The 16202-nt window shown below is 44.4% G+C and overlaps 1 protein-coding gene across 1 annotated transcript in view; it reads right to left on the bottom strand.

Annotated features, from left to right (window-relative positions):
- Positions 1–4842: 4842 nt before the first annotated feature.
- ROBO4 (roundabout guidance receptor 4) overlaps positions 4843–16202 on the bottom strand; it is a 108478-nt gene continuing 97118 nt past the window's right edge. Inside the window, exon 20 of the mRNA XM_066606662.1 lies at positions 4843–6344. Coding sequence (XP_066462759.1) covers positions 6327–6344 — 18 coding nt within the window. The 3' untranslated portion in view covers positions 4843–6326. The remainder of the gene's footprint in view (positions 6345–16202) is intronic.

The following is a 16202-nucleotide window of genomic DNA, read 5'->3' as shown; positions in this document are numbered from 1 at the left end:
AACAGAACAGATATTTCTCCTGTCCTGATAATTGCTAAATTGTATCATTTCAGGTAAAATGCATCTGTCCAGAGTCCAGGCTCACAGAGGATTCTCCAGACTGGATACAACTGCAACAAACCCTCAGCTGTAAGGAGTTTAAAGACTATTTTCACACAGGGTGGATTTTCCATGTGGACTGTCTGCATAGAAAATCTGCAGCATTTACCATAGTAGCAAAGTGGATGAGATTTTCAAATACTCTTCCATGCGCAGCAGAAAAAAACTACTAAATCCGCAGCATGCCAATTCTAGCAATGGATTTGAGGTGATGCAGATTTTGCACTGCAGATTTGCTACAGAGGGTCTGCCCCATATCTGCCCCTTGTGAACATACAAAGGGCTCATTCACATGGCTGGATGCAATGTCAGTATATTTGACCAATAACACAAACAGAATAAGTAGCGCCTATACAGGGGGTATAGAGTATGTGATTATATCAGAGGTTACTGACCGCTCCTTCTATGTGCAGGACTCTCCTGGTCCATCCTGAAGCTCCTCCCCCTGTGATGTCATCACCACACCTGTCCTCTGGTTAATTAACATGCTGCCGAGGAGAGTTTGTTGCAGGAAGGGGTCAATCACACGAGGCAGGTGGATGCAGTACCAACTACAACCACCACATGAAACGCTCAGTTTCTGCAGAGTAGTTTGTGGGGCGGATTTTTTACCGCATCCAAATTGTCCCATGTATCCTTATTTTACAAGGTGCCACAGGAGGTGTAACCCGGGCGTTAGCGTATTTACATGTGCATTTGCACAATAGGTGTTGTGTATTTGCGCGCTCATGTATGTGTTGTACTATAATTTTTGCTTATGCAAATTATGCACATTTGAGCGTGCAAAAATCCCACATTCATGCTCCCATTCATTGACAGGAAATTAGTGTAATTAGTTCATTATGTGCAAAAACGCAGGAAAATAGAACATGGTGTGTATCTTTTTGCGCAAACAAAATGCATTTATGTGAATTAACCCATTGACAAAAAATTGGTTCTATTCATCGTGCAACTTTTTGCGTGTTATAGGGCTTATTCAGACGGGTGTATATCGGTCTGTTTTTCTCGCCCTGCCAATATACGCTGCCCCTCCCTGTAAGAGAAGGGGGTAAGACAGGAGCTAGTGCACTGAGCTCCCACCCCCTGTCCACCCCTCGCCACTGTTTGCAATGGGAGGGGGCGGAGCTAAGTTTTGCCTCACCCCTCACCTCCCATTGCAAACAATGCAAGGGGCGGAGAGATGGCGGGAGCTCAGTGCAGTGCTCCTGTCCCATCCCACCTCCTCCCCTTGCAGAGAGGGGCAGCGTATATTGGCCAGACATGAAAACCCAACCGATATACGCACAGCTGAATAAGCCCATAATCTGCGCAAATACGTTTGTGAATCCGGCCAAAATCTGCATTTAATGCCTCTTTGACATGGCAGTGTGTGGGTCACTATAGTATTTGTAAGCAAAAAGTAGCCAAACTACGGAAGAGATGCAAATGCTTCCATTAGGGCTCATTCATATGCAATTTTATCAGTATTTTGTGAGCCAAACCCAGGAATAGAACGAACAGAGGGGACGTATAGTGGAAAGATATGCATTGCTTCTGTATTTTGGCCCTGCTTCTAGTTTTGGCTCACAAAATACTGCAGTGTGAATAAGCCCTCACAAAACAGCAAAAATGCATGAAACAGACATACACAGTGAAAACAATGCGATTGTTCAGAATGCCGCCCTCATACTAAGCCTTTAATATTGTATACTGTGCTCTCCGCAGTCCCTTAGGTCCCGTATACTGTTGAGTATTCTCTCCTCTCTGCTCTTCTCTCCACACTGACCCTTCGCAGGTTTGACTTTGTGTTATTTCCCCGTTGTTGCTTTCTTCTCACGTCTCCGCTGATCGCAGGAATTTACTGATGAACTTTCTTCTCCAAGGTCAACATTGAATTTATTTCATGAAAACGACCAATTAAGCAGCAAGAGGGACAGCATCCACGCTTCACATGTGGATACAGCGCCATTTTAATTCAATGATGCTGTGACCTTCCCTCCTCCTTGTCTAATGATCCGTAATCACTGACACGAGGCGTCATCTCTGCCAACACCACTCAATACCCATTGCTGTCCTGTCGAGCTGGCCTGGAAGTGCCCGGGGGCGCCAGTCTGTATGTCAGCATTTCTAATTAGAGAGGCAGCGAGGGCGCGTGTGCCGGCATCATCAATACTGGGATCCTCAATGCCAGATGGCTGCTGCCCTTTCCTCTTTATTTCATTTTTGGTTGTGAAACACTTGGGGCAATGATGTGAAATGAAAGGGTTTTCACCAAAGTTCATGGAGAATAAAGTTAGGCACCTCCAGCAGAAGCATACTTGTAGGGGGTGCAGAGGTAGTAGTTGCTTTCAGGTCCTAGAGCCTTAGAGACCCAAATACCCCTCTACCGCATACGAAGACACCAGTAATGTAAATGGCACGTGGTATGTAGGGGGCCTGTTACAGAGCTTTTAGTTACATCTCTGACCTCTAGTCATCGAACCAGTCCCAGTACCCAAAAAAAATCAGCCACGGTGCCATCATTATAGAAGTAGTAGTCTCCAAAATGTCACTAAATGTTCTACCAATGCAGACATGATAGTCCCAGAGTCCTCACAGTATTGGTGAAAGTGCCAACTATGTCATCCGTAGTGACATCATAAAACTAGCCGTAGACCCCATAGTATTATCTGTAGTCATACCATCAACCAGAATCCTCATGAAAATATAGTGACCCCAACACAAGACCATTAGCAAAGAAAACACTCATATCATCATCCATAGGACCCCCATAATCTCAACTAAAGAACCTGAACTATAACAGCACCCCCATAACACAAGCACAATGTCTTCATTGTGTCAGACATAGTGCCCCATAATACCAGTGCCATCATCCTAACCAATTGCCACTCGTCGTATAATCTATCCATCAGGATAGGTCATCAATAGTTGATAGGAGGGGTCCGCTGCTCAGGACACCCCTTCCCCCCCATCAACCCTCGCACTCAAAGCAGCTGGTTAGACATCCGCATTGAGGTCAGACCCAGAGGTGTAATAGAAGACTTCGCCCCCATTGAAATCACTGGGAGACATACATTCTGTTGCACTTCTGACCTGCTGCAGTGATCGTGGCGCTGAGATCAGCTGATATCCAGGGGTACATAGTAGCAGACCCCGATGATCAATTATCGATTATCTATCCTGAGACTAGGTCATCAATACTGCAAGGATTTAAATGCCCGGAATACCCCTTTAAATTGGGTCCAGGGAAATTTATCAACTGAACATTTTCCCCCTGTCACTTCCGAATGGGAATAAAGGGACACCTGGATCTCCATTCTGTTATATCACAAACAAATGTTTATAAGTCATGTGACCTGAGGAGACGACAGCGGATGTAGAGATGTACAAATATAGTTTATCAAAAATAGACACAAAGTGTAAACAATGTAAAACACGTAAAATCCCTACTACAAACATCCAGTAAGGCCTACCTGCTACGTGCGAGTACTCACCGGGGAACACAAGACCATCCCTGCTCATTTTCTAAACGATGGTGTGTAGAAATAGCCAAAATCGGCCATTTCCAGCGATTTTTATTTTATGTATATGGGCAGCTGCCAACCCCCAATGTAAACGGACTGTCAGGACACACTGGGATTTGTAGTCCCCTCAGTTGAGCCCCAAGCTGCAGAAGAAAGATCTTCATGAGGATAGCAGTTGTACTCAGATATTAGAAAATCTGGTTCAGGTTGGACGCACACTTGCGTATTCCTAATGTAAACAAGTGGAGACCAGCAGCACTCAAACCAAACCTAATAAGGCGAGGTGGACCGATGCACAGCCGCCATAAGGACCCGAGCCCTGTAGGAATCCAACGTCTATAGAGAAAAAGGGGCGGCATAAATGATCAAGTTTCAATAAAAAGTTGATTTTATTCTTCCATGTTGAATAAAAAAAGCAATGTTTTGGCCAATTTCGGCCTTTTTCAAGCTTGAAAAAAGCTGCAGTTGGCTGACACACAGCTTTATTTATTCAATATGGAAGAATAAAGTCAACTTTTCATTGAAACCTCATAATTTATTCTGCGCCCTTTTTCTCTATATACTTAGAATCGTCCGTATTCTGTCCACAGTTTCTCCATCCATGTGCAGTTCTGTCCTCGGTCCGTCTGTCAGTTTTTTGTTTTTTTTTACAAATTTCTGTATGCTGTCCAACTTTCACATCTGCAAAAAAAAAAATGAAGCAAGTGCAATACTTTTTTTTCAGCGTCTTCTAAGAAGAATGGACAGCAAAAAAGGCCAGTTATTTTTCTGTCTTTACTGGCTTGAACGGACGAGTTTCCTCTGTAATTTGAAGCAGAATAGCGCCTGAGTTTGTTCACACCGTCTGTGTGTGTAAAATAACTCAGCGCTGTGCGTCACCACACTGAATAATACGGACCCTTAGCTGGACTCACACGGCGGAATCACTGCGCGGAAAATCCGCCTGAATTCTTAAGCCCGAGACTAAGCAGTAGAGATGAGCGAGCGTACTCGGAAAAGCACTACTCGCTCGAGTAATTTGCTTTATCCGAGTATCGCTGTGCTCGTCCCTGAAGATTCGGGGGCCGCTGCGGCTGACAGGTGAGTCGCAGCGGGGAGCAGGGGAGAGCGGGCGGGAGAGAGGGAGAGAAAGATCTCCCCTCCGTTCCTCCCCGCTCTCCCCTGCAGCTCCCCGCTCCGTGCCGGCACCCGAATCTTCAGGGACGAGCACAGCGATACTCGGATAAAGCAAATTACTCGAGCGAGTAGTGCTTTTCCGAGTACGCTCGCTCATCTCTACTAAGCAGCAAAGTGGACGAGATTTGCAAAAATCTCGTCCACACGCTGCAGACAGGTTGCGCAAAAAGTGGTTTGCGCCCAAAATTCAAATCCGCAAAAACATGTCAATTGTATCTTCCTTTCCGCTGCGGGATGTCTTTTCTCTAGGGGGAAAGATTTCCACAGCAGCGGAATACAGGCAGACAAGATGCTTCAAACCTGCGCCAAATGGCTTTCCACTGCGGTCCGGCTGCAGACATTCCATTGGCTTTCCGTCCCACGGGGGCCCAGCCTTATGCTGTCCGTGTAGATTCCTTTTTTTAAATCGGACTTCACATGGATACGAAAAACGCTGGTGTGCTGGAAGCCTTAAGCCAGTGACACACCGGTGTATTCCAGCTTTATGCATGGATGAGTGTCCGCTCTGACGGAGGATATCCTGAGCCCAACCCCAAGTTGTTCACACATGGCCATGTAAATTTTTTCCCACAAACCCCTGGTCCACTCTTGGCATGTCATATGGAGGGAGACGGGACACGCCTATGCATGTGAATGTGCTTTGACGAGTGTCCATGTGCTGTCCAATGTGACGCTCGGGCGAAACTCACAGTTACACTAGTGCGCACTTACCTTAGGAAAAAAAATGTATCTCGGAAACCCTTTAAGCTTTGTTTTCACAAGAAAGGAGGAGACATTTAGGGTGCTTTCACACGGGATAGAATATTCCGTAACAGCGTTGCAAAATATGTCGTCCTGTGGAATATTCAGCACCCAAATCCGCTCTGCCAACGTGCAGATTGTGTTGTGGAAGTGAAAATGCAGAACTCTGCCAGCAATCTGGCATCGGAATCCACAGTTAGACGCGCGTAAATTGTTGTAGAATTCCAGGACAGCATTCTGCGCAGGGGTGTTGCAGAATATTCCGTCCCGTATGTAAGCACCCTTAGGCAACTGAGCTCCAGGAAACGGTAATGTCTGACAGTACTATCTGCCCCATCCTTGGCGTTTGCGTCACGTACCCCCTTGTCTCGATCCCCCGGTAATCCAGAATATCTGGTAATCAAGTCTCATTGATAAAAGAATAAAGGAATCGCAGCAGCTGACTGACTACTCCACCTACATAGACAATGTATTGTTATATACAGTACGCCGTACTCGCATCAAGTCCTGGGAATGGCATCCACGACTGGCCGCCCGGGATGACAACTTCCGCAGATGACGGTGTCTGCCAGCTGTGATATAGAAGACGGTAAATGTCTAGAAAGTTGACTAAAAAGATATAAAAAGGGAATCATCAGAGAGGCTGTGAGTATTTCTGCAGAGACTCTGGTCCAGTAGGGTGAATGCTCTATGTAGGGTATTCTGCACCCGTGGCTCCGCAGGTGGTCGGGTCTTCCATGATGTCTTCATTGGGGTCGCTGGACAGACCCAAGTTGGCAGAGCAAGTTCATGGCCGAGGAGTGAACGTTACTTGAATGGTTCCACCTGAAATAAATGTGAAATGTACAGTCAGTGTTACAATACTGCGTCCGCATGGTCTGTAGTGAAGCCCGCAGTTTCCACTCGTGCTTTGGCCACAATTATTTATTTATTTAATATTTCTTAAAGAAGAAGTTTGTGGAACTAAAAAGTGTATCTGTTAAAAATGGCTTCATCCTACCGTCATATGAAGAAGAAGGAATGAAGAGACACATCTCGCCTTGTACATAATACACTCTGGGTGTAGTCAATGTTACAGTAAGGTTTCTACATGGTAGCAACTTGTGGCAGTTATTTGCATGACAACTATTATCCCACATCAGCCGACCATTGTAGTAAGCGCCGATGGAACTGCAGGTCCATTGATGCTTGTTTCGTGTTCTTTCACAAGAGCTGAGAATGGACTTATGGAGATAAACAATCATAATTACGAGATTTACAGCCAATTAGCAAGCAATCAGCTAATGTACAAGCGCTCCCGTGCTGATGATTGGTCTTTTTACACAACTCGATTGTTGGGCGAAAGAGCGTTCAGAGGAATGTTTGGGCCCAATATTTGAGCCATGTAAAAAGACCTTAAGTTACCTCTCTCTCCCTAACTTTCACCAAGGTAGGGCACTATTGTAAAGTAATAGCGCTATAGCGTTACTGGCATGGGGGTGCGAAGAAGGAAGAGCTTCCAAAGGCCGCTCTGAAGAGCGCAGTAGCACTGTGCAACAAGCTCCCTTCCGCCAGCCAGGAAGGGCAGGGAGAGCTCAGGCGCCGGTCAGCACCATATTGGTATAGCCCCCTGGTGATGAGCCACGTCAGTGCTGTGAAGAACGCCTTCCGCATAGGGGCAAGTGAAAATGGGTAGGCCCGTGAAAGTTTGGCACCACAGGCGAAGTAGAAAAAGATATCGAGCTACTTCACAGCTTCAGATAGAGACAGACAGACGCAGCACTAGAGTTACAGCAAGAGAGAACTGAGCAGGGAGAGCAGCATTAGGGAGGTCATTACAGGGGGGCTGATGTGGCAGTGTCCCCATGCTGGGGGCTGCCCAGAGTGACACCGCCAGCAAGTCCTGATGTCCTGGACAGTGCCAGCGGCGCCGCAGACACACCATAACCACTATAAAAGGTCTGCGTTCTAAATACTGCATAGACGAAGGGTAAAAGCAGATTGGCAAAGAGGATCCGAATGAGTATAAATGTGTTTCCATCCCTGGGAATGTGTTATATAAAATCCCCAGCCAGGGTGGGGGTAAGTGGACTCACGGGATTGGGTTCACACTAACGTTTAATGGTTAAATAATGGTGCCATTGGTTAAAGCAAGCCCTCAAGGTTAATGATATATGTGACGCTTTAAGTGTTATGCATATAGGGTTGATGGCTATGTAATGGGAATATCATATGTGTATAGTGTAGTGTGATGTTATGATACTGTGAGAGTATATATATATATTGCCATATGTTTTTTATGCTTTATACCTATATGCAATTTCTATTCAATTCCAAATGAGAAAAAACTTATATGTCGCCTTACATCAGATATGCCAAAGACCTTGCCAGGCGAAGACAAAATGTATTAAACACAGCAATGAAGAATCGGACGAAGGACGCGTGTACTTGGCCGTTTTCCCAGAAGCAAGATATCAAGATGTTCAAGCGTCGACATAACTTTCACTGTCTCAGGCCGGAAATCCGGACTTCCCATATATGGAGAATGCATGCTTGGCCGTTTTGTTAGAATTGAGTGGGTGATTCTTTGCACTGGAGTTAATTGAATACGTGATTTTCTGTACATAAGCCAGAGGCGCCGTAGCAAGATAACGACTGTTTTCACTGTCTCAGGCCGGAAATCCGGACTTCCCATATATGGTTATGAGCCCATCACCCCTTGCTGGTGGTGGGACAAAGGGTATAAGATCTCATGTAATCTGTAATAAAGCACGGCAGAGAGCCATGTCCCGTGTGAGAAACTATACCAGACCTCCGTGTGGTGTCTCTTCTTACCGCCGGCAGCGGGGCAAGTGGGGTGGGCCTGATTGGTGCTGTACTTAGAATTACCCTGACAAATGGCGCCCGAACGTGGGGAGGTAAAACACCGGAGCTTACAACGCATTCCACCCGAATCCACGCCGCGGAGAAGCCGTCCTGCTGCAAACCGAGCCTGATCAACTCACAAGAACTCCAGGTAAGACCAGCATATATTTATGTTGTGTTTTACGCTGAGAGTCTTGCAGCGGGACTGACTATCTGTGGTTTGTGACCGGACGGGTTGGGTTAAGAGTTCTACACGGTAACTCGTGTGGGCTTCGGGTTTGCCGTCATGGACCACTGACCGTGATATGCGCACCAATCGGTCACCCAGAAACTAGTCTGTAGTCTATTTGTACTTTGAAGTTTTAACGTTTTAATAATAGTGGAGATTGTTGTATCTGCAGAAGTTTTTGTTTTTTTTTCTCTTTCTTTTCATTTTGTCTCATAGAAGGGACCCTCGGTTTTAGTTTAGTTAGTTAATGGTTTAGCTGAGGAGGAGATGCACTCTATGAGATAGGTCTCATAGAAAAAGGACTCTCGGTTGTTTTGCCTTATATATGGGGCTAACGATTTGATTTCAGAGAGATGCATTTTATGAGGCTGGTTCCATAAAGAGAAGGGACCCTCGGTTGTTTTGCCGGTATATAAGGGGCTGACAATTTGAAAATTAAGAGGGATGCACTCTATGGAGCGTGTTATTATTATTGTTGTTGATGTTCTAATATGCGTAAGACCTTATTAAAGAAGACAGAGCCCCTCAAGGGCTGCCGCCGTGTGGATGAATTTGTAGAATGTAAGAAAACTTATGAAAATGTGTGACACCGACCCGCACGGCAGATTACAAAAATGGTGTCTGGGAGGGAGGTCTTTAGGACCAAGAGGCGCCTTGAAAGACCAAGGTTTGCTAGAAGCAGAGAGACAGTCAGAGAAAGTTAAGTATGTACACATTATTTGTTTAAGAAAGTATCTGTAAGTGAAATGTTGAAAAGTACAGTAAGTGATCAAGAGGGCGTCAGGAGAGTGTCTATTGAAGGTTATATTGGCAGCTAGGTAGGGAGAAAGTGCTGAAGGAACAAGCAAGTCGAGAAGAAAGTTACAATGCATGTGATTTGTTGGCAAAGAGAGAGGAAAATGTGTATAATACAAGATAGATAATAGATATGGATATATATGTGTGTATATATGTATATACTGTATGTGCAAATAGTTAACTGAGCTTGCTTTCAGGGGAGAAGGGTTTGTTGACATGTAGCTGCGAGTCTGTGTAAGCTTTTCAAGGTCAGGAAGATAACAGCGAGAGAGAATGAAGTGCTGACCCTGGAGAATGTCTCTGCTTGCTTAAAATGAATTGAAATGAATTTAATTAGTTATACTGTCTTAGTAGGCAAGAAATATAGCAATTTCTAAGGTATATTCTTACTTATACAGGGGTTGAAAATGAATGTTGCAAGGTCCCAGCATATGTGTTAATTATGAGTTCAAATGCAGGCAATAGTTTAAGCTAAAACAATTCAGTCTGTGTTTCATATTCGTAGAGAGATAACAGTTTGTTTTGAAAAGGTGGGGGCTTTCAGACTTCACTTTTTGTTCAGGGTCAAATACAGAGAAGTACAGAGAAAGAGAGACAAGGGGGGCTGAAAAATACCCACAGATTCTAAAATACTTCAGCGTTTAATACAGCATATAATAGCTTAAGTAGATAAGAAAGAGAGAATGTCTCAGTCACTCAGCAAACTTTTTCACATAATTTGTCAAAGATAGCGCTCATTCACAATCTCATCTCAATAGAATCATGTACATTATAGCACTCACCTCAATGTTTTTCAACTGACAATGTATGTTTGTCAAACTTTTTTTGTCTGTGCATCTGCATGTACTGGTACACCTTCAAAGGGGGTGACGGAGCAAACTTGAGCGCATGGATGGATGAGAGTTAGTGACCCGTGTTCGGGCTGTGTGGAATGTGTGATGCAGGTAATGACTAGGGATGGAAGTCCTCCCCATGCATGGGACTTTGCTTGGTTGAGATGTGGACGTGTAGACTGTTAAGCTGAAATGAAGTTGGGAAGAAAGACGCACGGAGCCAATATCGAAGGGGTGGAGCTAGATGATGTAATAGTACGTAATGTTTCATCCTTCTTGTCCAAGGGAGGGGGTGAGGATTTTGAGCAGCTAGTAAAAGTTTTTGTTTTGTTTTTTCTCCTGTCTCAGATTTGATAAGACATTGCAGGCAGGAACAGACTAATAATGAATTCACTTAAAGGGATCTCACATTTCCAATATTAGTAGATGTTTTGTAGATTATTCTGCCCCGATGTAACTCATGTCTGTTATTGGTGCTAACATTTTACAGGCCTTATCTGCTTCCATCAAATCTTTTTACAATGTTATACTACCTTGAAACCGGCTACTCTTGTTCCAATTGAGTACCCTGTTTCAAAGGGGGGAGGAGAAGGCATAGGTGATCTAGGTATTGCAAGTCAGCCATTTTTTTAAGTTTTTGCAAGTCAGCCATTTTTAAATTTTTTGCAAGCCATTTTTACATTTTTTAAATTTTTTGCAACAAGGTTCTAATCTTTTTGAAATAGAATACCAGTCTGATTGTCTAGCATTGATGCAACAAGAAAATTTAAGTTTTAAAAAGTTACTGAAAGCCCTTGTTAATAATGCATATTTTGAGTTGTTTTTTATAGATGGTACCCAGGGTGATTGACAACTCCACACTGGATATGCAATGGTTACACAACAAGATGTCCTAAAAGCAGAATGCCTCCGCATGTCGCAGTACAAGAAGCGGAATTAAAGGCCCTCACTGAGGCGAGTAGAGTGACAGAAGGTAAGACGGCAAACATTTACACTGACTCCCGGTATGCATTTGGCATAGCTCATGATTACGGCCCAACATGGAAGGCCAGACAGTTTTTTACCTCAGCAGGACAGCCAATTAAGAATGTTGCAGCGGTGCAGAGTCTCATGGAGGCCCTACTTCTACCTGACAAGGTGGAAAGCTCACACCAATTCCTACACCGGAGAAGCGAGAGGCAACGTCATCACAGACCAAACAGCAAAAGCAGCGGCCCTCAAGCCGTGGAAGAAAAGAAGAAAAGAAGAATTTAACAATAACTTTGGACTTTGATATGAACTTGGACTTTGATAAAAACTTGGACTTTGATAATAATTTTGGACTTTGATAAAAACTTGGACTTTGATAAAAATTTGGACTTTGATATGCTAAAGACTTTACAGTTACAAGCCAGCAAGGAAGAAAAGGAAAAAATGGACTAAAAAGGGACGGCGTATGGTGAACAGTCAACAGAACTTGCTTACCATAGTCCCTGTGCCCCATGATGGCCCAGCTGAGGCACGGAAAGACGCACCTCTCAAAGCAGTAATGATGTCGGTGCTTGAACGAGGACGGGTGGCTCCTGGGTTTTCTGTAGCTGCTGCATCATTTGTCCAGTTTTGCATGATCTTTGCCATAAAGCAGCAGGGCAGAAGTAAAATTTGCCACATCACACTTGCCTAGACCACTCTACCCATTTCAGGGATTGCAAATTGGCTACACTCAGCTCCCACTTGTTGGGAAGCATGAATATGTGCTTGTTGTTGTTGATGTTTTTCAGGTTGGAGAGACCTACTCTGTTACTAAAGTAAATAAGCAGGTAACCGCACAGAAGCTCATGAATGAGGTAATCTGCAGATATGGGGCACCGGAAGTGATTGAGTCAAACAAAGGTACACACTTCACAGGTGAAATAATACAACACATCATGTCTGTTTTGGGTATATTCCAGGTTTTTCACACACCCTACCATCCGCGGAGTAGTGGGAAAGTAGATACAAAAGGCAATGAGAAAATGGACAAATCTTGAATTGAGTGTCTTCTATTAGTTTTTCTTTTTCTTAGGAGGATACATGTCACAGTAGCTGAATTTGGGGAATGATTTTCTTGTTAATTTTGTCACAGGTCCCTCCAAGGAATTGTCAATAATGCATTCTGCAGTCTCTGCTTTTCTCCCAGGTCCTACAGATGAGTGTCACAATCTAAAACCAGGTGACAGGGTCTATGTGAAAAAGTTTGAGAGAGAAACCCGGTTTGAATGTCCCTACCAGATGCTGTTCACCACCCCAACTGCAGTCAAGCTCGAAGGAAAGCCCACTTGGATCCACACTTCGCACTGAAAAAACTAATGATCCTGTATATCCTTTACATGATATAATGTGGTCCAATTCCTCTGATACACACCTTTGATTACTGTACACTAGCCCCCTGTTTCAGAGATCAGAACAAATTAATACAATCAAATGTGCAATATGAAGAGTACACTGAGCGTGAGAATCCAACACCGCATCCTGCTAAGAGAGAAGTTGACACTCCAGGTGGTAACTTTGATCCACATGTATACATAGATGCAATAGGAGTGCCAAGGGGGGTGCGAGATTAATTTAATTCTAGAGATCAGGTTAAAGCAGGTTTTGAGTCCTTATTTGCTATTGTCACTGTTAATAATAATGTAGATTGGATGAATTATATCTATTGCAATCAGCAGAGGTTTGTAAACTATACCAGAGATGCTTTGCAAGGGTTAACTGACCAGCTAGGGCCCACTGCATCCATGGCGTTCCAAAATAGAGTGGCCCTGGATATGATTTTAGCAGAAAGAGGTGGGGTATGTAATTTCCTGTATGTGTATTATCCCTTTGATCAAAAAGAGTATGAGTAAGGGACTGGATAATGTGACCAAAATTTCCCTTGTTTGAAAAAGATGAAGAGCCAGTTCCGATAATGCCAACCAGGTACGTTACCAGAAGAATGGAGAAATGTACTAGTACTGTGTCTGCCCCGGTCTCCTAAGATGGACTGTCAGTGGAATTCCCATTTGCCTAGGGAAAGTGCAGAAGACCTTAGGTTCCAGCGAGGGCACACCCTGCGGGGTGTTAACTCGTACAGATAGAGGGTACGGATGCCCGGAAATAAGCCCAGGGAATCCATGGCCTCCTTCTGAGGTGAGGTAGGGATCCCTCCCTTTTAGGAGTAGGGACTTACGGGCAGTGGAGAAACCCTGACGCAAGGGAGAGACGACCGAGGAAGAGTGCGAGGCCTGGTACTTGATCTCCATATTAAGTTTTTTAGGGGGGTTTGTGAGAGTATATATATATATATTGCCATATGTTCTTTATACTTTTTAAACGTCACAACGTTTCTGATGCAGAATATGTGATGGTGCAGTGAGGCATGTGATATGGAGTAATGTGGCTCGAGTATTGAACGGCCAGTATTGATGTGTGATGACCTCTGATAAGTAAGTAATGTCTATGACGTGTGACGTGTTCTGTAAGAAAGGACGCTGCTCTTACGGGGCATGTGGGGTCGGGGCCTATGACCAAGTACGATGATGTATATATCGCAGCGGTTATGTCAAGACCCGCACCAAAGGGACAGATCAGCAGCGGACTTCACCCCTTCGGTTGAAAGAGCCCATTCAGATGGCCAATTTTCCCATCCAAGTGCTGTCTTTGTATTTCATGGACAGAACACGGACCCATTGTAGCCTATTGGGCTATACACATGAGCATTTTTTCACCCGCTGCATGTTGTCCTCTCGTAGGGCTGTGGGTCGGAGACAGTGAGGACAACTAAGCAACTGAGTAATACTGGAGGAACGGAAGGAGCAGGAGAAAAAGAAGGCCACTATCAAGTCAGACGATGAGAACCATTGCACTAAACCAGCAGCTTAAGAGAAGGTCCCTCCTATGGAACAGGTATTATGTTTTTACTGAACTGTATTTGCACCAGAGATATTCTCTAGCCTATTTATCACATAGGCTTACTAACTGTTACTGTTAAGGCCAACACACCTAGACCTTTCTCAGTGTGGCCGGTTTATCTTCTGTGAGTTTTTGGGGAACATTTATTAAGTATTTTATGCCGGAATTCTGGTGTATAAAAGTTGCCCATTTTTGCGCAAGTCTCACTTGTACAAAATTTTGAGATGTTTTGGCTTTTTGTGCCGGCCTCGCCAATTTCATAAAATTATACCACCGATGCAAATGATACTAGACTTATACGGCATACATTTCTGTGGAGGCGCATGGAGCTACAACGCCTCCCACATTCCATAGATTGCCTACACGTTCTATACAATGCCTGCTTTTCACACATTGCCTGTAACATACCGTGCATTTGGAAAGTCTTCAGACCCTTTAAGTTTTTACATTTTGTTATGTTGTGGCCCTATTCAAATTTAAAAAAATGTCGAGATTTCCCCATCATTCTGCACACAGTACCCCATAATGACGAAGTGACAACAGAATGTTAGTTATTCTGAATATTTACAGATTTCTAACATTTTGCATGGACTTCAGGATTCCGACCCTGTACTCAGTACTTAGTTGAAGCACCTTTGGCAGTGATTCCGGCCTCCAGTCTTCTTGCTAACTTGGTTTTCTGCCATTTTTTTCTGCAGATCTTCTCAAGCTCTGTTAGGTTGGATGGGGGCCGTCTGTGGACGGCCATTATCAGGTCTCTACAGAGATGTTCAATTGGGTTTATGTGAGGGCTCTGGCTGGGCCACTCAGGGACATTCTCAGAGTTGTCCCTAAGCTTCTCCTGTATGGTCTTGGCTGTGTGCGTAGGATCATTGTCTTGTTGGAAGGTGAACCTTCTGCCCTGTCTGAGGTCTCTTGCTCTTTGGATCAGGTTTTCATTACTTTGCTTCATTCAGCTTTCCATTAACCCTGACTGGTCTCCCTGTCCAACCCGCTGAAAAACACCCTCACAGCTGATGCTACCAGGCTTCACTGTATGGATGGTATTGGGCAGGTGATGAGCGGCGCCTGGTTTCCTCCAGAAATAACACTTAGAATTGAGGCCAAAAAGTTCAATCTTGGTTTCATCAGACCAGAGAATCTTGTTTCTCACATTCTGAGAGTCTCTAGGGTCTTTTTGATAGATTCCAGGCAGCTTTCATGTGTCTTTTACTGGGGAGACCCCACCATAAAGCCCAGATTGATGGAGGCTACAGTGATGGTTAACCTTCTGGAAGATTCTCCCATCTGCACACAGGATCTTTGGAGCTCAGCCAGAGTGACCATTGGGTTCTTGGTCACCTCCCTTACCAAAGCCCTTCAAGAAGAACATTTCCAAGCATGCTAGGGCTTCATTTTGATCTCTAGGCATGCATATGATGTACATGAACAGCCCACAATCTGTATCTTAGCCGTTCCGGGGAGGCCACATTATCAGGATGTTGCTGTACATTAGGATTACTATTAGTGTTATCCGCAGGGAGGTGATTACACAGAACATCACAGATATGACCTCGTTCACGTCAATTTACAGAATACCCCGAGCTCATTGTAACCAAATCTTAGTTATATTTACTTGAAATTTTGAGCATATTTGCTTGGTGTCCTGACATTATGACCCCATACATGTGTGAGAGACATGCAGGAGACCCCAGACGAGGCCTAAAGTGCTGCCTATTGATCTTATGCTCACTATGAATGAAGCAGAGAAGTCTCTGATTATTGCTGGTTCCCCGCAGTTGGGTGTTGTGTGATGGGTAGACGTCAGCTGGGGGGAAAATCTTTCACTAGACAGTCAAATGTGGATCACATGATGGAAATCTGATTTGGCAGTGTGAGGAAACAAAAAATTATCTAAAAACCCTGTTTTCTCTCCTTTTTTTAACTGGATAGGTCATCAGTAGTTGATAGACAGAGGTCCGCCACTTGGGATCCCCATTCATTAGCTGATCAACCAGCCCACGGTCATGAGCTGACAGCAGAGAAAGTGGAAACTCAATGGGAGTGCCCCGCCGCTACGCCACTTCCTGTTAC

The sequence above is a fragment of the Eleutherodactylus coqui genome, chromosome 6 (genome assembly GCF_035609145.1).
Source record: "Eleutherodactylus coqui strain aEleCoq1 chromosome 6, aEleCoq1.hap1, whole genome shotgun sequence".
NCBI classification, from domain to species: Eukaryota; Metazoa; Chordata; class Amphibia; order Anura; family Eleutherodactylidae; genus Eleutherodactylus; species Eleutherodactylus coqui.
Note: the sequence above shows the minus strand (reverse complement) of the source record. Positions and strands in the feature narration are given on the sequence as shown.